Below are 22,999 nucleotides of genomic sequence, written 5' to 3'. Positions count from 1 at the left end.
ACAGAGAATATGCATCTTCTTTTTCATATTTTAATTTATATTTAATTGTGTTGTGGTTTGCAGTGTTTTGTGTTGTTTCATTTGAAATTTGTTTAAAAGTAAAAAGCTGAAAATTTAAATAGTTAAATGTTGAACTGTGGTTTTTGTATTATATGATTTATTTATTACATTTTATGTGGAGTGAATAAGTAAAAGTATATTTACGGTGCCCCCTAGAGACAAAGCACGTACAAACTTCAAAACACGTACAAACCCTGAAGCACGTACATACTCCAAAACACGTAAAAACTCCAAAACACGTAAAAACTCCAAAACACATAAAAACTCGGGCTATGTACACAGGTATTTTTGAAAACGGAGATTTTTCTATGCGTTTGCACCTTTCGTCCACACGTAAACGGCGTTTTCGGTCACTGAAAACGGAGATTTCTAAAAACGCCTGTCAGGGTGGATATTTTCAAAAACTCAGTTTTTGCATTTACGCGTGGATGAGGAAAACGGAGAAAACGCAGCGTCAAAGATGTGCGCCTTTTTTGACGTTTCTACACATTTAGGAATATATCGCCACCTGTTGCTTTGGCATGCTCCTAGCAGCGTTTTCCTTCATTTCTGCATTTACGTGTGGACGGGACTATTTTTTTAAAACGAAAACCGAAAATCTCTGTTTTCAAAAATACCCATGTACATGTAGACGTAGCCTCAGAAGCACGTAAAAACTCCAAAACATGTACAAAAGACAACAGAAGTGCTCCAGAATGCTAGGCGCAGTGTTGAGCTTTTGTTACCTAGAGGCTACACAAGCCAGCAAGTAGCAACGACCGGTGTGTGGTAGTAAGAGGTAAATGAACTTTTTTTTTAAATTATTTGAATATATATGAGTGCTTGTGTATAAATACACAAACAATACACATATGCTTTCAATTGTGTAATTTAAGTGATCTAGGTAGCTCTGTTTTGGAAGTTCAGTTAACGCTAGAAATGTGTTTTAGAGTTTGTACGTGCTTTTTGGAGTTTGTACATGTTTTGTCTCTAGGGGCCACCGCATATATTTATATATAAACATATATAAATAAAACCACTTTTTTTTTACATTAGTAATTCCTTTTGTGTATAATTTTATATTATTGTAATAATATATTAATTAAAGCAACAAAACAACCTGAAGAGCCGGTTCGGAGCTGAAAGAGCCGGGTCTTTTTAGTGAGTCGAGCCAAAAGAGCCGGTTCTCTAAAAAGAGCCGGAAATCCCATCACTAGAAGCAAGTAGTCTGTGATGGCTGCACACAGTGAGAGGAGGTAAGATGTTTGTGTGTGGACAGTGTTATGGTCTTCGGACGTGTTGAATGTTCACTGTTTGTCCTCCAGACATAGGGACAAGCATGTTTTGACAACTTATTGACCTGATTGATTGATTGTTAAGTGAATAAAAATGTGAATAAAAAGTAAAAAATTTACATGTCAAAAATGAAATTAATCTTTTGTTTGAACTAAATATATCATCTTAACCAAAATAAGAAAAATGTCTTTAGTTTATTGCAAAGATGCATCGATTTTGTGGAGGAGTGGTGTAGTGATACAAAAACTGCAATTTCTTAAATTTCATGAAAAAATAAATAAAAATGCGAATGGCCTAATTTCAAAAGCATGTTTTATGAGGAATACCTAGAATATGAAAATATTACAACCATTTGTTTTACAGATTTTAAGAATAACAACCACATTTATCACAAAAACGCATTGACTTTATTTTTCTTTCACTCGTGGAAGAGTGTAGGTATTGGTAGGTTGTGCATCCAAGGGTTAATTAATGGTAGGACGTTCTTGAGGAAACTTGTAGGAATGGGGTCTAAATTACACGCTTTGGATAAGGTAATTATTGAAGTTAACTCGGAAAGATAATTTGAAGAAAAAGAGTCTAAATTTATATCAGTGCTAATGAAAGTAGCTGTATATAATGTTAGGTCTGTCAGATAATGAGTAATCTTTTCTCTAATTTTGTTCGTGAAGAAATTCATTAAATCGTTACAAGTAAAAGTTAAAGTTTTTTTGTCAGGCTGGCCACAGTGATGAAGAGAAACCTTGGCTTATTCTTATTTTCTTTAATCAGTGAGGAATAATAAGATGTTCTAGCTTTCCGGAGAGCTTTTATATAATGCAATAAACTCTTTCTCCAGGCTAAATGATGATCTTCTAAATTAGTGAGACATTATGTCCTTTCCAGATTACAGGTTATCTGCACGTTTGAAAGTTAGATCAGGGAGTCAAGTACTTCTGATATGAGGCAACCTTTTTCAGAAGAGCTTGAGTATCATATTCAGATACAATTTTAAATTATTAATTAATTATTATTAATAATTAAGATAATTGACCTCTGTGGGAGCAGCATTCAGGTAGCTGTTCTGCTCTGTTTTGGTACAAGGTATTGAGGCAGATAATACTGGATGAATTATATCCAATGTTATCCAGTATTATCTACAGTATATGCAGCACTGTTTGAATGTGAGTTTAAGCAAAAACACGACTCAAAGGAAGTTTCAGTGAAGGTAGTAGAGGAGGGAGGGGAGCCAGGACTGACTGTACTTCCTGTCTGCTGTTTTCAGCTTCACTCACAGACTCAATGGCTTCCAGATCAGAGGAGGATCTCTGCTGTCCGGTCTGTCAGGAGGTCTTCAGAGATCCTGTTCTTCTGCCATGTAGCCACAGCTTCTGTAAAGACTGTCTGAAGAGATGGTGGGAAAAGAGAACAACACATGAGTGTCCAGTTTGTAACAGAAGATCTTCAAAGGAAGAACCACCTTTAAACCGAGCTTTAAAGAACCTGTGTGAGTCATTCTTACAGGAGAGAGATCAGAGAGCTTCAGAGGCTCTCTGCAGTCTGCACTCTGAGAAACTCAAACTCTTCTGTCTGGACCATCAGCAGCCAGTGTGTGTCGTCTGCAGAGACTCAGAAAAACACACCAATCACAGATTCAGACCCATCGATGAAGCTGCACAACAACACAAGAAGGAACTTCAGGAAACTCTGGAGCCCTTAAAGAAGAAGTTAAAGGTTTGTGAAGAAGTTCAAGGGAAGTTTGATCAAACAGCAGAACACATTAAGGTCCAGGCCCGACACACAGAGAGGCAGATTAAGGAGCAGTTTAAGAAGCTTCACCAGTTTCTAGCAGAGGAAGAGGAGGCCAGGCTGGCTGCACTGAGGGAGGAAGAGGAGCAGAAGAGTGGGATGATGAAGGAGAAGATGGAGGCTCTGAGCAGAGAGATAGCAGCTCTTTCAGACACAGTCAGAGCCACAGAGGAGGAGCTGAGAGCTGAAGACGTCTCATTCCTGCACAACTACAAGGCTGCAGTGGAAAGAGTCCAGCGCTGCCCCCTGCTGGATGATCCACAGCTGCCCTCAGGAGCTCTGATAGACCAGGCCAAACACCTGGGCAACCTGACCTTCAACATCTGGAACAACATGAAGGACATGGTCTCCTACACTCCTCTCATTCTGGACCCAAACACTGCTCATCCAAACCTCATCCTGTCTGAAGATCTGACCAATGTAAGAGAAAGAGAGAAGCAGCAACTTCCTGATAATCCAGAGAGGTTTGATCGTTACAGCTCTGTCCTGGGCTCTGAGGGCTTTAACTCAGGGACTCACAGCTGGGATGTCGAAGTTGGAGACAGTACGGAGTGGGACCTGGGTGTGTTAGCAGAATCTGTGCAGAGGAAGGGAGACAAACTGTTTGGATTATGGATAATATGGTTTCATGTAGGTAAATACTACACACTCTCACCATCAGCTAGATCCACTGCTCTCTCAGTACGGAAGAAGTTCCAGAGGATCAGAGTGAAGCTGGACTGGAACAGAGGAAAGCTGTCGTTCTCTGATCCTGATACTAACACACGCATACACACATTCACACACACTTTCACTCACAGGATGTTTCCATATATTGGCACTGTGAATAGTAAAGTGAAGGTGTTGCCATTGAAGGTGTCAGTGTCAGTGGAGCAGATGAGTTGAGGATGATTGTTAAAATGAATTGTTAAATGTTGTCATTTTTATGCTTACCATCTCTTCAAACTGTGTAAACAAAGACATTCCTTTGTTCCCCTCCCCAGCCTGCCGATGGTGGGGGAGGCTGTAGTGTTTTATCACACACATATCCATGTGAAGATTCTGTTTGTTGTTTGGTAAACTTCCTGCTCTTTTATGGCTTCACCTGTGTTGTGTATGGTGAACCAGTACAGGAATCGAGCCATATGTTGGGTGTGGGGGAGATTACCTTCATTTGACCAAGGATGTTGTTAAAAACATTCTCACACACACACACACCTGTTTTCATGATATATCAGTACCTATGACAAAAATGTGACAAATGGGAACGTGCCTTTCCGAAGGTCCTAGAGGCATGGGAATCACAAAAAGTTTGACCCATGCTTCCAGGAACACGCCCATCTGTTGAGATTTTGGCTAGGGCGAAATTTTGGTCAAACCTGAATTTAATGCTACTTGTGAGGACACTGTCAGGTTTATGTGACTTATGAGTACCATAAGGTCACACACTGATATTTCATGTTTAGGTGAATTGTGAAGCCCATGGAAACACATAATTTTCAAGTATACATGACTTATAAGGACAAGGTAAGGGTAGGTTCTGTATTTTTAGCTTGGCTCCTTTTGAGATTACAATATAATAGGCATGGATGCACAATAGTAATGCTCACCAGTCGGGTAACTTCTGACAGAAATATCAGACATTTATGTGTTAATAAACCAGTAAGTCTGAGCTGTGTATAGACTTAAAAAAAGACATAGGTCAAATGTGGTCAGTCCACTTTTTAAGTCTTAATATTGTAATGCATTAATTCATTTTGTAGTGAATGTTCATGTGAATAAAAACGTGGAACATTATCTGCCTTTCTTATCATTTAATTGCAAAAAGCACCCAGCATAAACCACAGATTTATGAGTAACAACAATGCAATGCAGAAAACAGCAATACTGACATAACTGTGGAAGCAACAAAGTATCTCTCTTGCTTGTTTCTTTTTTTCTTGCATCTTTCTTTTAATGCTATGATCCTGTTGTGGATGTAGTACTTTATGGCAACCCAGTCTCTGCCTTTCCGAGCTGCCGGCTCTGCTTGGAAGCAGCAGTCACATTCCTTTTTACCTGGTACTTTGCAGCTTGTTATGAAGTGAAACGTGCCGCTCAGCAACCTTCACTTCGTCATTTGTCCACTTGCTTCTCACCTTCCCAGCTGTCATAAATGGAAACATGAGAAGAAAATATCTTAATGTGAATGCAAGAAAAGATAGAAAATATTCTAGTTTATAATGTGAATACAAAATGTTCTTAAACCTTGCTTTCTACTGGAGCACTTTAAAGGAGCAATAAGCACAATTCATCATACTTAGGTTGAAGAAATTAAAAATGGCTATGTGAAGAACTAGAGGTGTAATTACATCTGGAGTACAGCATGAAGTCACAATCCCTCTCTCTGTGTTGATCTCCAGCCATAGACTTTAGTTTGGTTTACAGGCAGTGCAAAACAGCACACCTAGCAGTGAAAAGATATTGCTTATCGCTCCTTTAAGGATGCTTGGAATGAACCATTTGAAGTGCTGTGCTCTGCTTGGAATCAAATAAGATGAAATGATTTATGATAAAAACTCTCAATAGTGTCATGTCTGAAAACAATAAACTTGTCCTTTGATCACAAGTATATTCACCTAAAACATTTTGTATTTGGGTGCCTTTACCCCTTCTTGGTGAAGTGTTGCTAATGTTTTTGTTGTCCAGGGTGATTGAGGCAGAGGTGCCCTTCATGTTGTTCAGGGCAGCTGAGTAAAGCGTGTGGCTTGGATCCCCAGAATACTTGGTCCTTGAGCCTTTGAAAAGTAACGGTGAAATATGAGAATCAATGCATGCAATAGGTCTGTTTGCTTTTTTCTCTGCATTGTAGGCAAAGTCAGCGTTGGGCAGTGTGTAATTCTAAATTAAGGGGCTAAGGGGCGATCGTGGCTCAAGAGTTGTAATCGGAAGGTTGCCAGTTCGAGCCCCGGCTCCAACAGTCTCGGTCGTTGTGTCCTTGGGCAAGACACTTCACCCGTTGCCTACTGGTGGTGGTCAGAGAGCCTGGTGGCGCCAGTGTCCGGCAGTCTCGCCTCTGTCAGTGCGCCCCAGGGTGGCTGTGGCTACAAAGTAGCTTGCCATCACCAGTGTGTGAATGTGTGTGTGAATGGGTGGATGACTGGATATGTAAAGCGCTTTGGGGTCCTTAGGGACTAGTAAAGCGCAATACAATACAGGCCATTTACCATTTACCATTACCAATTCTGAGTCCTGATATGAGCTCCTCTTTTCATTTGAATTTTCTAGACCATCATCCTCTCTTTTCTTCCACCCAATGCTTTTCCACCTGTCTGAACACCTGTGCTGTAAACTGACTAAAGATGAACCCGAGTGTGAAGACATCAGTCATCGTAGTGTTCTCATGTCTTCAATCATGTGTACACTGATACCATCATTGATCCTTTTCCTACTTTAACAATGAATGCTGCGTTTTGATTGGCTGTGTTCTTTGATGCATCTGTACAGATTTGAACATAACTGTGTGATCAGTGTTTGTACAGTGTGTGAGTTTAAAGTCCTTGTTCTTTTTTCCAATAACATCAAACCTGCAGCATCAGGAGGATCCATGGCTGTACTGTTGGTACCAACACTGTCTGACTGACAGATTTATACTCAGGGAGTATAAATGCAAGTGCAAGTTATGTAGCAGAAATTAGAAAACACTGGAATGCAATAAAATAAAATAAAATAAAATAAAATACTATATATAATAGAATAAAATAGAATATAATAATATATACAATAGAATAAAATAGAAATACAAATGCTATATACAACTGAGTAAGAAAATACAAAAGTACGACTTCGTCAGAAAAAGAATTGCACATATAGCAGTTTTATTGCACGTGTGAGGGTTTGATCAGCTGCAAAAGTCTTTGTTGTGGAGTCTGACAGCAGTGGGGAGGAAAGACCTGTGAAATCTCTCCGTCCCACACCGTGGGTGCCGCAGTCTCCCACTGAAGGAGCTGCTCAGTGCTGTCAGAGTCTCTTGCATGGGGTGGGAAATGTTGTCCAGCAGGGATGACAGCTTAGCCGCCATTCTCCTGTCACTCACCACCTCCACTGGGTCCAGAGGGCATCTTAGAACAGAGCTGGCCCTTCGGATCAGCCTGTTCAGTCTCTTCCTGTCCCCAGCAGAGATGCTGCCACCCCAGCAGACCACACCATAAAAGATGGCTGAGGCCACCACAGAGTCATAGAAGGTCTTCAGGAGTGGGCCCTCCACTCCAAACGACCTGAGTCTCCGCAGCAGGTACAGCCTGCTCTGCCCTTTCCTGTAGAGGGCGTCTGAGTTATGAGTCCAGTCCAGTTTGTTGTTCAGATGAACACCAAGGTACCTGTAGCTGTCCACAGCCTCAATGTCCATACCTTGGATGTTCAGTGGTTGCAGTGGAGGATGCTTGTGCCTGCGGAAGTCTACCACCAGCTCCTTGGTTTTACTGGCATTGATCTGGAGGTAGTTCAGCTGGCACCAGTCCACAAAGTCCTGAGCCAGTCCTCTGTACTCCTTGTCGTCCCCATCAGTGATGAGGCCGACTATTGCAGAGTCATCAGAGAACTTCTGCAGGAAGCACTGGGTGGAGTTGTGGGAGAAGTCTGCAGTGTAGATGGTGAAGAGGAACGGAGCCAGAACCGTTCCCTGTGGGGCCCCCGTACTGCAGACGACCCTGTCCGACACACAGCCCTGAGTCCTCACATACTGTGGTCGGTCGGTGAGGTAGTCCAAAATCCAGGTAGTGAGGTGATGGTCCACTTCAGAGTTCTCCAGCTTGTCCTTCAGAACCGAGGGAAGAATAGTGTTGAAGGGACTGGAGAAATCGTTCAAAGTTCAATCCCCTCAGTTCTGACTACCTTCCCTCTCTTTGTTACCATCCGACTACACTTCTCTAGTCCGAAAGACATTCCAATGTCATTGCTGTATGGCTTGGTAGTGTGGATCAGTGAATCGATCTCTCGTTCACTCTTGGCATACAGCTTGATGTCATCCATGTACAGGAGGTGGCTGACAACCGCTCCATTTTGTAGTCTGTATCCGTAGCCAGTCTTGTTAATGATCTCACTGAGGGGGTTCAGGCCTATGCAGAACAGCAGTGGGGACAGAGCATCTCCTTGGTAGATCCCGCACTTGATGGTGACTTGTGCTATGGGCTTGGAGTTGGCCTCTAGTGTTGTACGCCACATCCCCATTGAGTTCCTGATGAAGGCTCTTAGGGTCCTGTTGATCTTGTACAATTCTAGGCATTCCAGTATCCAGCTGTGGGGCACTGAGTCATAGGCCTTCTTGTAATCAATCCAGGCTGTGCACAGGTTGGTCAGTCTGGTCTTGCAGTCTCAGCTGACTGTTCTGTCTACCATTAGCTGGTGTTTTGCGCCTCTGGTATTCTTGCCAATCCCTTTCTGTGCCCCGCTCATGTATTGACCCATGTGCCTGTTCATCTTAGCCGATATGATGCCTGACAGGAGCTTCCATGTAGTACTGAGGCAGGTTATTGGTCGGTAGTTGGATGGGACCGGTCCCTTCTTGGGGTCCTTGGGGATCAGGACCGTCCGACCTTTGGTTAGCCATTCCGGGTGTCTCTCGTTAACTACCAGCTGGTTCATTTGTGCTGCCAGACGCTCGTGGAGTGCAGTCAGCTTCTTCAGCCAGTAGGCGTGAACCATGTCGGGGCCTGGTGCTGTCCAACTCTTCATACTGGAGACCCTTTCTTGGATGTCTGCCACTGTGATGGTTACTGGACCCTCTTCAGGGAGGTCGCTATGGTCTGCCCTCAGATCCACTAGCCACTGAGCATTGCCGTTATGGGTTGCGTCCTTCTCCCATATGCTCTTCCAGTATTGCTCCGTCTCCAGCCTTGGTGGTGCTGCTCTCTTATTGTTCCCTTGCCACTGAGAGTACACCTTTGCTGGTTCTGTGGAGAACAGCTGGTTTATTCTCCTGCCTTCTATCTCTCTGGTGTACCTCCTCAAGTGGCTGGCCAAGGCTGTGAGTCGTTGCTTGGCAGTTTCCAAGGCCTCAGGTATTGACAGCTTGCTGTATTTCTTATGCACCTTCTTTGTCGCGCCTTTCTGCAACTCCGTTAGTTGGCTAACCTCCCTCCGTGCTACTTTGATCTTGCCCTCTAGCCTCCTTCTCCATGGAGGGTACTGCCCCTTGTGGCTGTTCAACTTGTAGCCAAGCATCTCACTGATCACTGCTGCCGTATTGTAGATCAGCTTGTTAGTGTCGGTAATCGTGGTTGTAGGTATCATCCGTAGTGCTGCATTAACATCATCTAGCAGACCTTCTGAGGGTACTAATCTTGGTAACGGGCTATGGGGGATCCAGGTTTCAAGCTTGGCCATGATCCTATCTTTCAGGTCAGTTCCTCTCGCACTCAACGATCCTTCTCCTATCGCACTTGGGGCTATGTACCCAATCTCGGGTGGGGGTGATGATATCTCCCCCTGACCTTGCGTCCTGACTCCTCCTTGCCATAGCATTTATGTTGTACCTCGTCAATCTCTAGTTGTGAGAGCAGTCCCTTCTTTCGAATGTTGGAACACTGAGCTACTAGTTGTTTCGCCGTCATTGTGGATGTTGGGTATCGAAGAATCCATAGGTCCCTCATCCTATTCATGTAACCCCTTCCGCCAGGGTTACTTGCGTAGTAGCATTCTAACAACGCCCTGTTTTCGTCTCTTGCCCACCGATGCCTTCTTGTTCCAGTAGCCCACTTGTCGTCAGGGTGCCCTGGTTCCTCAACACCTGACGCAGACCTTGTTCGGACGTCTTCAAGCAACTCAAAGAAGTCCAGACGCTTTTCTTTCCAAGCTCCTTAGGCTATTCAATAATGTTGATTTTTTTCCCCTCCACGTTCACTTTCTTTTTCGTTGATGAAAAATGTTGCTCTGTGTATGCTGTAAAGCTCTAATACAAGTTCTACTACTACTGATGATGATGACGATGATGATAATATTTAAAAAATACTTTAAATGCTTTGGTAATACAGGCAATAAAGATGTACAGGAGAACATGCGAAGGAGATGCATTCCCTTCACGAAAGGATGCAGTCTGTTATGTTTCTGCTGTTAGGGCCAAACTGGGACTGAAACTGGAACATCCACTGCTTTAAATGTCTGACATTATCCATTGTCGAGCCCTCATGACAGAGGATGACGCTCTAATCAAGTCCATTGATACATTCAAGAAGTTGTATGTCTCCAAGGGATCGGAGATGGTGTCTCACCGTGCCTTGAACACATTGAGTGAGGCAAGGTATAACAAGCCATCAACATTGCCCTTTAAAGAAGATGTTCGGATTCTCCATCACTACCTTCAAAAATCTGCAGAAATTGCCTTTTGCAACTTGGAGAATGAAGCCACAGCTCAGAAATATGCCCAACTTGCAAAAGTTATACTCTAACTAATCATTGTGTGCAAGTGAAGACCTCCAGGAGAGGTTTCAAGGATGCACCACAAAAGTTTTCTTGAAAGAGACAAAACAACGCTCCACACAGATGTTGCCATGGGTCTCTCAGAAATGGAATAGCGACTCTGTAACTATTTCTGTAGTAAAGTAATAATGGCGAAAAGGGACAGAAATGTTGCAGTTCAGTTAACACCAAGCATGCTAGATGCTGTCACTACTGGTTAGTAGGAGAACTGAATGTGGTATTTGTGTCACTAATATCTACCTCTTCGCAAGACCTCGATCGGGTATTGCGAAGAAAGAGTCCATTCATTACAGAGGAATGGACTCTTTGAGTGTGCATGCAAGCCAGTGTGGAGCAAAGCACCCTGAAAATCTCAGATCAACACAGCTCAGTAAACATGTTGCCCCACTCTCACAAGTCCTTTATTTGAAAAACAATGAACTTGATCAGGCTGAAGATTCACCTCCAATTCTACAGATTACCAGTTCCCACAACAAAGATGGCCAAGATTTGCAAACTGCTTTTATCATTGGAGAAAGGACATCTTTCCCTGATTCAAGGGAGATCACTGGATGAGATCGAAGTTGAAGTTTTGTATTGAAAGGAGCAAATATTTGGGCTTGGCAGTAGGTGAATATGCTGAATCAAGAGAATTAAAACCTTTACTTTTAATTCTTTAAGCAGACAATTTTGTTAAATGTCCATGCTTTAAGGTTCTTGAAGTCTTTTGTTTCATCACTTGGCAAAATTTGGCAAACTGTAGAGTGGTGGCCTTAAATAGCACAACTATGTAGTGTGATAAAAGTATTATTTTCAGTATTAACTTTGTTCTGTATTTTGCCATATCTTGTTGTTAATGTGATGATGATACAGCACTCACAATGTCAGCATGTGACACCAGTGAGCCTGTGCATGCAGTAGCTAATTCCATAAAATAATAGTCTGTTCTCTTTTATAACTCCGATTTAACATGCTGGTGTGCATGTGTGGCAACGCGAAGGAATGATCATAAGATGGTAAAAAGGCAATGCAATCATGATACACACATGCTAGGGTGGTGGTGTGGTTACTACGAGCTCAAAAGCTTTACTGTTACAAGGAAAACCTGACAGTGCCACCCTGGGAATTTCATTCAGTTTCACACATATCTAGTTCAAAACTATGGTGATTACCAAGGAGGCACTCAGGTTCATTATACATTATACCACAAAGGTGTGGTTCGGAGTGTAAAATAGTTTATTGATTTACATATACGTCTCATCTTTACACACACTACGATGCAGTCAAACCAGACGTACACCAGATTCCCAACAAGGTTCCATCCAATCACGCCCACTTTGGGCTTTAAGCTTTTGAATAAGGAAACAAAAGTTTTGAATATCCAAAACATGAAAGCAATCATCGTCTTCACCCTCTGTAGTTACTGCAGAAACACTCCGGTGATATGCAGCTTCAAAAGGACCTCTTTCCAGTAAGGTGACACAGTAATAGGAATTTACAAACTATTCAGAAACAAAATGTCCAAACGACAAAATGAACTGAATCTCCAATTTAAAGCAAATAAACGATATATTCAATCTATCAATATTTTGGATTAAAACACATAAACTGTTATAAAACGAAAATCCCAATGCATTCACAACACATTAACAAATTAACATTAACAACATTACTTTTCAAGGGAAGTTAAAACCCGAGCAATACACAAAAATGAAACGTTCTGGGTCACAACAGAGATCTAAATCAGCTGTGCCTGAGACAGTGAGCTGACTCTAACGCTAACTAGTGCCCAGCAAATTATGCAGTTAGACATTGCATTCACCACATGCAAAGCAGAGAACACAAAGTGAAAAAAGGGAAGGGCAAAGCAGCAGCTCCTCTGTAACACAGAATACTGTAAAACTATTAAATATTAGGTGCTAACCAGGTATCTACAATGTGCAAAGTCCTGGTAAAACATTGACACTGACCATTTCCAGTCAGATGATGGGGGTGTGACCAGGCCTTGGGAAATGCTGCGAGTTGACCTCATGCAGCCCTTACCCCTCAGTCAAAGTAGAAAAAATATATTCAATAATCATTGTGCATTACTTTGGATAGAACTGTTCCCTCTTTGCAAGTCCATAGCAGAAACTGTATTCCATGTACTAAACACATAAAATCTCATCAACCTAAATTCTCTCAGACCAGGGCCTACAGTTTGTATTTACTTTGTTTAAAGAGGATGGCAGATGATGGAATTTCTGGCAGAAAAATACTTCACCACGTCATTCCCAAACCAACCCAACCTGACAGAAAGGATAAACCATCATTATGTTCCATCTCATAGTTCATGTTCAGACATGTTGACATATTGCTCATGTTCCAGACTATTTAGTTCACAGCCATCACCTGACTGTTGGGTTTTTTGTAAATAAAATTCTCTTATCTTGTTTGAACCTTTTTGCCTCCGTTTTGTGTCTGTGATTGGATCCATTCACCTTGTTTTGGCCACCTGACCTTAACAACAACAGCTTTTATAAACAGTCTGTAATGTTGATGTTTTATTTAAATCCTCTGTTCTCCTTCCCTCCTCCAGGTCCTACTGCCCACCAAAACTACCTTCACTGAATTTAAGAACCAGGTGAGATTCCGTCCAATCTTTACACAAAACCTACATTTCTGACAAAAGAGGTTCTTCCTGTCCATGCCTTTCATAATAAAAACTCTTTACATATCTCTCCTGTGTTCTTGTATTATCAGAAAATGGCTTACAAACTTTATTCTTTGAAACTTTAGTAGCTTTATATAGTCTTTACTTTTCTACTCTAATGAAGTATTCAAAGCACTTTTCACATGGTTCACACAGCTCTGACATTTCTTGTATTGACAAAAGGTGGCATCTGGGGCAGTTTTAGTTCCATCATCCTTCCTAATAATAATTTGGCATTCAAACTGGAGGAGCTGAGGCTCAACCCCTGACCGTCTGATTGGTGGATGAGCCACTCTCCCTCCTGAGTAACAGCTCACTCAGCAGTAGTGATTAGAAGTGGAAAATTACAACCATAACAAGTCCTGTTAAAAACCTGCCAGTATTTTTCTGTTCTCACCACACCAATGGACTGGTTTAAAAACTATAAAATGTTCATGTTAGGAAACATATTTGTGATTAAAAATCTTCCAAAAATAAATCATCGTTTTCTGTCCCTTTTCTGCTCTGTCTGTGTGTCTAGAGAAGAAGAAGAGGAAGACTTCTTCTTCTTCCTCTTCTCTCTCTGATTGGCTGAAAGATGATTGGCCTCTCTCCTCTCTCTGATTGGCTGAAAGATGGTTGTTAGCTGACCCACTGTCTCCTCTCCTCTGATTGGTAGAATCTCTCAGAGAAGCCAGAGCCTAACTACCTTTCAGCAGCAACCCCGCCCTCCTCGCTACCTCCACGCCACTTCTGCTGTGTCTGTGGGTTCCCATCGCACTACATATGCACCACCTGCAGGGGGGTGCTACTGCAGCACCAAGTGTGTGTGCCCACACAGAGAGATGAGGGAAACACGCCACACGTTTTTCAGAGAGCTGATTGGTCGGGTTGGATAGATGCTCAGCATCAGTTACCATGACAGTGTACCATGTCAGAAGTTGACCTCAGTGTCAGCGACTAAAAATGTTTGGAATCATGTATAATTTTCGTTCCACTTTTTAAGTGTACACCACTTTGTATTGGTCTTTCACGTGGAATTCTAATAAAACTGATTCATGTTTGCGGCTGTGTTTGAAGAGGAAGGGATTGATGCAGTCTGGATTATTGAGAATAAGTCTCTTTTTGGGTAAATACTACACACTCTCACCATCAGCTCCTATCACCATTCTCTCAATTGCGAAGAAGCTCCAGAGGATCAGAGTGAATCTGGACTGGAACAGAGGAAAGCTGTCGTTCTGTTCCTGATACTAACACACACATACACATCTTCACACACACTTTCACTCACAGGATGTTTCCATACATTCAAACTGAGGATGAGGTGAAAGTGTTGCCATTGAAGGTGTCAGTGTGAGTGGAGCAGATGAGTTGAGGATGATGATATTTCTAATGTTGTTTCCTGTCAGTGAATTGAAGCTGTTAAACTGCAGCTGTCCTCCTGCTGCCTCGTTGTTCCAAAGCTCTTTGTTTCTCTTTTAGTTCTCACTGTTTCTTTCTGTTTCTGTGCTAGCTGAGCGCCGCCTTTATCCAGTTTATGCAGCAGATGTTGAGCTACGTCTCAATTTAAGCCTTCAGTCACCTCCTGGGCCATCTGACCTCAGGAAATCACATGATAGGGTGGGGCCAGGTTTCCCAATGAGCTCACCTGAAACCTTGGCTGATTGTAACCTCCACCCGTTTTCACATCTTGGCTCGTGTGATTAGGTAGATGATCATTAGGGGGTCATTTTGTCCCTCTCTGGGGGACACTCCCACAGGGCTCAAATCTGGGACTCTCCACCATTTGACCCTAGAACTGAAGAAGCTTCTCAGATGACGAGTGAAACCTCTTCAAGCAATTTAAAGAAGTCCAGACCCTTTTCTTTCCAAGCTCCTTAGACTAAGATGACCTGGATGACTGAATACCTTCACAGACATTATGTCAATAGGATGTCCTCACTAACATACCACAATGACAATGTGTATGTGAGAGAGATTTTCAGTTAACTTAAAGTGGGTTACTGCATATGCTTACACCTTCTTTTCAACACAACAGGTGCAGTTTAGTGTATTACTGCCTCCTGCTGCAAAAATGATGTCATTGTTAGTCCATCCATCCATCCATCCATCTTCATCCACTTTATCCGGGGCCAGGTCACGGGGGCAGCAGCCTAAGCAGAGAAGCCCAGACCTCCCTCTCCCCAGCCACCCCCTCCAGCTTATCCGGGGGAAGACCACGGCGTTCCCAGGCCAGCCGAGAGATATAATCTCTCCAGCGTGTCCTGGGTCTGCCCCGGGGCCTCCTCCCGGTGGGACATGCCCGGAACACCTCACCCAGGAGGTGTGCCACTTAAACTATTGCATAAACTTGAATTATTGAACTATTGTCTGCATCACAGCTGTGAGGTTAAACTGTCTTAATATCTCGCCTTACGTGAGTGAACACGATTAGAGTGCTAAAACAGAGCTTTTCTTTATTTCTTAAAAATAACTTATTCTTAATCAAAACGAAAAAAAAAATCATTCTGATCAATATATAAATGAGAAGTTTAGTGGTGTGTGTACCATGTTTAGATATCATTGTGGGGAACAAAAGTTAGAATGTTACTATACTTTTGGGGACCAACAGTTTTTCATGGGGACGAAATGCCTGTCCCCACACGTCTGAAGCCATGTTTGAGACTTAAACTGTTGTTTTAGTGTCAGGGTTATGGTTAGGTTTTTGATCAGGTGTGTGTGTGTGAATGAATGAGAGCACACATAGGACACTATACACTGATCTCTGAATGTTTAGTTTTCACCTTGCTGGAAGTTCCAGCATAGGCATGGAAGAGAGATTGGCCATGGCTCATCATCGTTGTCATGGCTACCAGACAGACTCTTTCAAGCAAAAGAATGACAATTTATTTACAACGTGGAAAACGGGATTAATAAAGTTATTATCAACAACAGGCAGGATTTAGAGGAGAGCTTCCATAGATGAGATTTAGCTTCTCAGGTTTTTTTGTATCAGGGCAAGCAGGGAAGACAAGATGTCAAAGCAGTCAAGGCGACTCCGCTAACCCACATCGGCTCCAGAACACTACTGTCAGGATCTGGAGACTCGACTGGAAAGTTCTATCAGGCACCTGAGTTCCTTGGTCTCCACCCCTGGGCGGAGCCATCATCCCTGCTGCAGTCCTGCACACCTGAGACTGATTCAGGGCAAACAGGTTGAGGATTTAAGGCCCCCTCTGACTCTCCTTCACCGCCAGTTCGTCAACAGTGTTGGGGAGTAACGGAATACATGTACCGCCGTTACGTATTTAAAATACAAAATATGAGTAACTGTATTCCGTTACAGTTACCGTTTAAAAAGGTGGTATTTAGAATACAGTTACTTTGTTGAAATAAATGGATTACACTGCGGTACTTTCCTATTTCATATTGTGGCGGGTCAGGACTGTTTGGGTTTTGTTTGACAGCTATGTTCTGTTGTTTCAGGCGGCAGCGTTACGGTTACCATGGTTACAGGGTGACGCTCTCTCTCTCTGCGTGTTTCCTGGGTGAGAGAGCGCCTTTTTGTTGCTGTTGTTGTGCTAAGCTAATAGGCAGAATGCTACAGGTATAGAGATTGAAAATGTGACGTCATTCAGGGGTAAAACCGCAAAGGATTCTGGGAACTCGTGGCAAGAGGTACTAGCGCACGCAGGCTTTCAATTGAAATCAGTTACACAGCGATAAAAAGAAACATAAAAAATGGCAAGAAGCTGTTGTATTATTAACTGCAATAGCCGGTCGCATGACAGCCACGGGAAGCCGACGGGTAAAGAGATCGGTTGTTATCGGATTATGTCGTGGAAGAGGAATTGTTTAAGCCATGTTTCCGAAGTAACAAAGAGCTGACGGATGGCCTGGATATACCAAATATAACGTCCCAGAACACTCCAGCTCACATGTTAGTCTGCTCCAAGCATTCCCACAAAGGTCAGTGTTTTGTAGTAGTTAATACATCATTTTTCATAACATAATTGGTGATATAGGTTACAAGCAAGTCTGGCGCTGAACAGAAATGGTCGCGCTATGCTCCTTTGTTTATTGTGCATAAATAGTGAATTGTCCTGACAGAATATTGCGTTTCGCTTCCGTTATTACCATGGTACATTGACAAAAACGTAAACTTTTATTCACAGGATAAAACAGTTTTTTTGTATCACTAATTGCCCAGTACGATTACAGCATACAATATTATTGTCACTGCTACATTTCTGTAATGCGTACCAGAAATTATTTCCACTACTAATTAATTACCTTTGAGCTCAAGGGTTATATTAATAAACGGTTAACGAATGTGTATTTATGAAGGCGATTTGTGAGACTGGTAAACTTACCTTTGTTCGTACGATGGTCTTTCGTTCTACACGGTGCATTTCAAGGTCCTGTACCCATTCGTCGGTAAACTGTACCTGGGCTTGTTGCAGTGACCTGAAGTTACTAAACTTCATGAGTGTATGCACTCACTCCAAAAACTATATAATTATAAATCTGAGCGTGGTGAAAGTTGGGCAGCACGCTGACATCTTTTGTCCACTCTGTGTGCTCGTAAGGGTCTAACCCTTTCAGTCCTTTGATTTTTTCCTCGTACCTTTTCTTTGCCTTTTCGTCGAGTCTGTCTTTGTACGGACCGGCATTGTTCTCCTTCGTTTTGTATATTCCTTTTTTGGGGAGCGAAGAAAAAACAAGAAGGTATTGGAACCGGAGAATGAACGTTTTGCGGTGCTGCAAATGCTTGCATTTAATGCGGTACTTGGATTGTTTTGCCACGAGTTCCCGGCATGCAATGCGTGAAAGTCACGTGGTCTGTCAATCTGCCATACTCATTATGTGTCTGTGGGCGCGAGGAGGGAGAAAAAGGCGAGTGGAAAAGTAGGAGCTGTCATCGAGCAAAAACGGGAGCTGGAAGCATGTAAATATAATAATAACCACTGCAGCCAAGAAGAGTGCCTGACGAGCCCAGTTGTAAGTAAGCTATTAAGACTCGACAGTACACTGTGTTCGTGTTTTCCTCTGAAACAATAAGTTCCGTTGGAGCAGCCTTTCACCGCCTCTCTTTGTCTCTCGCAAGCAAAGTTGACCCACACAACAAAGTAAAGCTATTTTTCGGCTACGAGCCCGACATGAACCCGACATATTAGCCAGAGGTCCCTTTACTACGGTTCGGAGCCGTGGACCTTCAGTAACAGTAATAAATCACAGCAATAGTACATTCACGTAGTTGTAAAAAGCATGATAATACATTAAGTAATCCAAAGTATTCAGAATACGTTACTCTCATTGAGTAACGTAACGGAATATGTTACAGAATACATTTTGGGGCATGTATTCTGTAATCTGTAATGGAATACATTTTAAAAGTAACCTTCCCAACACTGTTCGTCAACGACCTCACATCTCCTGGACCTTCTTTGTCATCACCCTCAACCCCAGCTCTCCTTCGATTATCTTCATATTCAGGAAGAATAAAAGGACCCTCACCTGCCTGCCATCCAGCCTCACTCACCACCTCGGACACAGTGGAACACAGGTCTGCCAGCTTTTCCACTACTCCCCTGGAATATCACCGCCTCTCCCTCAAAGCGAGGTTCACGCCGGTCACCAGTAAGTGCTATCAGTCATTTCCACCTCCGCTAGGATACCCTGCACCTGCCGCAATCTTAACCCTGTTCTCTTTTCTTCCCAGACGCAACCGCTCCGTTCCCGTCACAACCTGCTAAATCCCCGTTCACCCCCACTGACCCACGGCTACATTGTTAGCAACACCTTGTCATGAATTCACTTGTTGCCTAAATAATAAACACTGCAAAACGTTTGAGCCGTCTCTGTTTGTGGTTTTCTGCAATCGAGTCCAATTTAGCTATCATCCCGTGGCGATTGTGACAGCTACAGTATCTACAGTGTAAGGATCAGGGATTAAGACTTTGTTTAATGTAATCAACTTCCTGTATAGGGCAACATAACTTTGATTATTGTGTCTGTTTAGTGGTCTAAGGCAGCGGTCCCCAACCCCCAGGCCTTGGACCGGTACCGATCCGTGAGTCGTTTGGTACCGGGCCGCGAGAGTTGAGGCTCAGGTGTGAAAAGTATGGTTTTCAGGGTTTTTATCGGTTTTCAGCATTATTTTGTTATTGTTTTTATCGTTAACTCGGTTTTCCTGGGTCTTTTCACGTGTGTTATGAATAAATCTTCTTTTTTTTGGTACCGGTACTAGTTTTATTTTGTTGTATTTATCCGTGACACCTTAAAGGCTGGTCCGTGAAAATATTGTCGGGCATAAACCGGTCCGTGGCGCAAAAAAGGTTGGGGACCGCTGGTCTAAGGTAACATTAGTCAATTTAGAATCACCAGTTAACCTAACCCCACTACCTGTATCCTGTAGGTGTGTTTAGGGTCATTCTCCTGCTGAAAAATAAAAGATGGTCCAACTAAACGCAAACCAGATAGGATGGCATGTCCCTGCAGGAAGCTATTGTGCCTTCAATTGTGAATAAATTCTGTTTTGCAAGTTTTTAAAAATAAACTACAAACACTTGATGAGCATCATTTGATTTGGGTTTAATCACATGCTGCAGCATGGAGAGAAAGCAGCCAGGATATATGCCCTTGCCGTTGTCTCTACAGATGAAAAGCACAGCATTTCTTTAAATACAGGGGTGGACAAAAACATTCCACAGCTCTTACATATGGCCCCATCTCACAGTGGGGGCCTATGCATGCATATAGAGCCATACCCCTCCCCCACCTCGGACAGTCCGACTACCTCTCCCTCCTGCTCTCCCAAGCCTACACCCCCCTCAAACGCAGTGCCAGGCCCACCACAAAGACTGTTACAACCTGGCCTGAAAATGCTCTCTCCAAACTACAGGAATGCTTCACACAGAAAGACTGGGACATATCTGAACACCGGGACCTAGAAACTTTCACAGGATCAGTACTGGACTACATCAAGTTCTGTACTGCAAATGCGACTGTGGACAAAAGCATTCAGGTTTTCCCAAACCAAAAACCCTGGATGACCAGCGAGGTCCGCTGACTCCTCAAAGCCCGCAATGCCACCTTCAGGTCAGGTGACAGAGCTCTGTACAGGGCTGCTCGAGCTGACCTGAAAAGGGGGATTAAAAAAGCCAAGTCAGACCACAAAAGAAACATCGAGTCCCACCTGTCCAGCAACAACACACGGGAGATGTGGCAGGGAATGCAAGACATCATAAACCACAGAGGCAGCACTGTGAAAACAGAAAACCTGAGTGTGCAGCTGGCAGAGGAAATAAACAGCTTCTTGAAACACCACAACAGCAGCACTCATCATCCTCACCCTCACCTGGTTCCTGCACCACTCCACTCACTGTAATGGAGCACAATGTCAGAGATATGTGCTCCTAGCAGTGAACCCCAGGATGGCCGCCGGTCCAGACGGAGTATCTGGCAAGGTACTAAGAGCATGTGCCCACCTGCTCACCCTCATTTTCACCAGACTCTTCAACCTCTCACTGCATCAGGCAGCCATCCCATCCTGTCTAAAATCAGCCACAATCATCCCAGTCCCGAAGAAGTCTCCCATCACCACTGCATCACGGTATGGTACGGCAGCTGCACTAAGGCGGATATTTTATTTTTCACTTAACCGTCACCTAAAGATTTACATGCAGTGTGTGAGGAACACATTTGTGATGCTATTCTGTATGTATATAAGTGACGAAAAAGTGATGTTACTAAAACATGTGATCATTACATAAAATAAAGAAATTTCAATCACAATCTCCAACAGTGTCACCAGCAACGCACCCCCACTCCATCACATCCTCCTCCATGCTTTATAGTACGAACTATGCATGTAGCGACCATCCATTCCACCTTCACTGATCAAACAAATCTCTTATGCTTGTTGCTTTTCCTCAGTAGAGGTTTTTAGCAGCTATTTGACCATAAAGCCCCAAATCATGCAGTCTCCTCTAAACAGTTGCTGTAGAGATGTGTCTGCTACTGGAACTCTGTGTACCATTTATCTGAGCTCTAATACGAGCTGCTGTTAACTTGTGATTTCTGAGGCTGGTGACTTCAATGAATTTATCCTCTTGGTCTTCCTTTCCTTTCCTCATGAGAGCCTGTTTCGTTGAAGTGCTTGATGGTTTTTGTGACTGCACTCGGGGACACATTCAAAGTTTTAGCAATTTTACGGACTGACTGATCTTCAGTTCTTAACGTGATAATGGACTGTTGTTTCTCTTTACTTAGCTGATTGGTTCTTGCCATAATATAAATCCTAACAGTTGTCAAAGCTGTCAGCCGTGTACCAAATGACTTCTGCACAACACAACTGATGGTCCCAACACCAGTAAGAAGCCAGGAAATTCCACAAATGAACCCAGAAAATGCACACATGTGAAATTAAAACTTCAGGTGACTGCATCATGAAGCTTAATAAGAGAAGGCAGTTTGCAGGGCTGTCGACACAGCAAAGAGCCCGGAATCTGAAATATAAAACATATATAAAACTTAGAATATTGGCTAATAGGTATACAGTGTAGTTCTCATCATTAATTTATCATTGTTTTTATTACTTTAAAGAGGGGGCAGTGTTCTACTACATTAATGTAACACCATCCACTTATTTTGATGCTGTGTGGCACAGAACAGATGAACAGGTGGAGGTAGCTGCTGTCCACATCTGTGCAAACACATGAGTGACAGTGAAAGAGACATAGGAGAGTTCACCTATAACATGAGGAGACATGTTACAGCAGCCAGAGAGCACAGAAATGGATGATTCTGTCTTCCAGCAAGAATCAGAGGACATGAGTGGACACTTCTCCTAATCTATGAGTAATGATTTTAACATTTCTGTATTTGATTTGATTTGATATTTTGGAAGGGTTGGGTCGGGACTTCTCTCACTCAATGCCTCTAGATCAAAAAGTATATAATTCCCATTTAACATGTGTGTATGTGTGGCAACGCAAGGGAGTGATGATGACAGGGTAAAAAGGGAAAGCAATCATGATGCACGCACACTAGGGTGGTGGTGTGGTAACTGCAAGCTCAAAACCTGAAAGCACCACCCAGCCACGCCCACTTTAGGCTTTCAGCTTCTGAATAAGGGAAACAAAAGTTTTGAATATATCCAAAACATGAAAAGAGTCGTCCTCTTCACCCTCTGTAGTTACTGTAGAAACACACCGGTGATATGCAGCTTCAAAATGACCTCCTTCCAGTGCTGCGACACAAAAATAAGAATTTACAAATCATACAGAAACAAAATGTCCAAAACAAAAGAATAAACCGAATCTCCAGTTTAAAGCAAACAAACTATCTATTCAATCTACCAGTATTGTGGATTGTGCTATAAAATGAAAAATTCCATGCATTCAAAACACATTAACAAATTAACATTAACAACATTATTTTTCAAGGGAACTTAAAACCCGAGTAATAAACAAAGATTAATGCTAGCTAGTGCCCATCACATTATAGAGTTGGGCACTCCCTTAACCACAAGCAAAGCAGAATAAACAAAGTGAAAAAAGGGGAAGGGCAAAGCAGCAGCTCTTCTGTAACACAGCCCAGAGTAGCAGTAGTGGCCCCGCTGAAAAAAAAATATTAAGTGCAAACCAGGTATCTAGAATGTGCAATAAATTGTGCAAAGTCCTGTTAAAACATTTACACTGACCATTCCCAGTCAGATGATGGGGGTGTGATTAGGCCTCACTGAAAGTAGAAACCTATATTTATTAGTCTTTTGTGCATTACTGCACGCTTTGGATAGAACTGTTCCCT

The 22,999-nt window shown here is 42.7% G+C and overlaps 1 protein-coding gene across 1 annotated transcript; it reads left to right on the top strand.

Annotated features, from left to right (window-relative positions):
• The first annotated feature begins 2,514 nt into the window (after window positions 1–2,514).
• On the top strand, window positions 2,515–4,008 carry LOC134624812 (nuclear factor 7, ovary-like). Its single transcript, XM_063469890.1, has one exon. The coding sequence runs from the start codon at window positions 2,617–2,619 to the stop codon at window positions 4,006–4,008; it is 1,392 nt and encodes a 463-aa protein (XP_063325960.1). The 5' UTR covers window positions 2,515–2,616.
• The last annotated feature ends 18,991 nt before the right edge of the window (window positions 4,009–22,999 follow it).

This window comes from Pelmatolapia mariae, linkage group LG3_W, assembly GCF_036321145.2.
Source record: "Pelmatolapia mariae isolate MD_Pm_ZW linkage group LG3_W, Pm_UMD_F_2, whole genome shotgun sequence".
Classification (NCBI taxonomy): domain Eukaryota; kingdom Metazoa; phylum Chordata; class Actinopteri; order Cichliformes; family Cichlidae; genus Pelmatolapia; species Pelmatolapia mariae.
The sequence above is the reverse complement of the archived record's forward strand: the minus strand, read 5'-3'. Positions and strand labels throughout refer to the sequence as shown.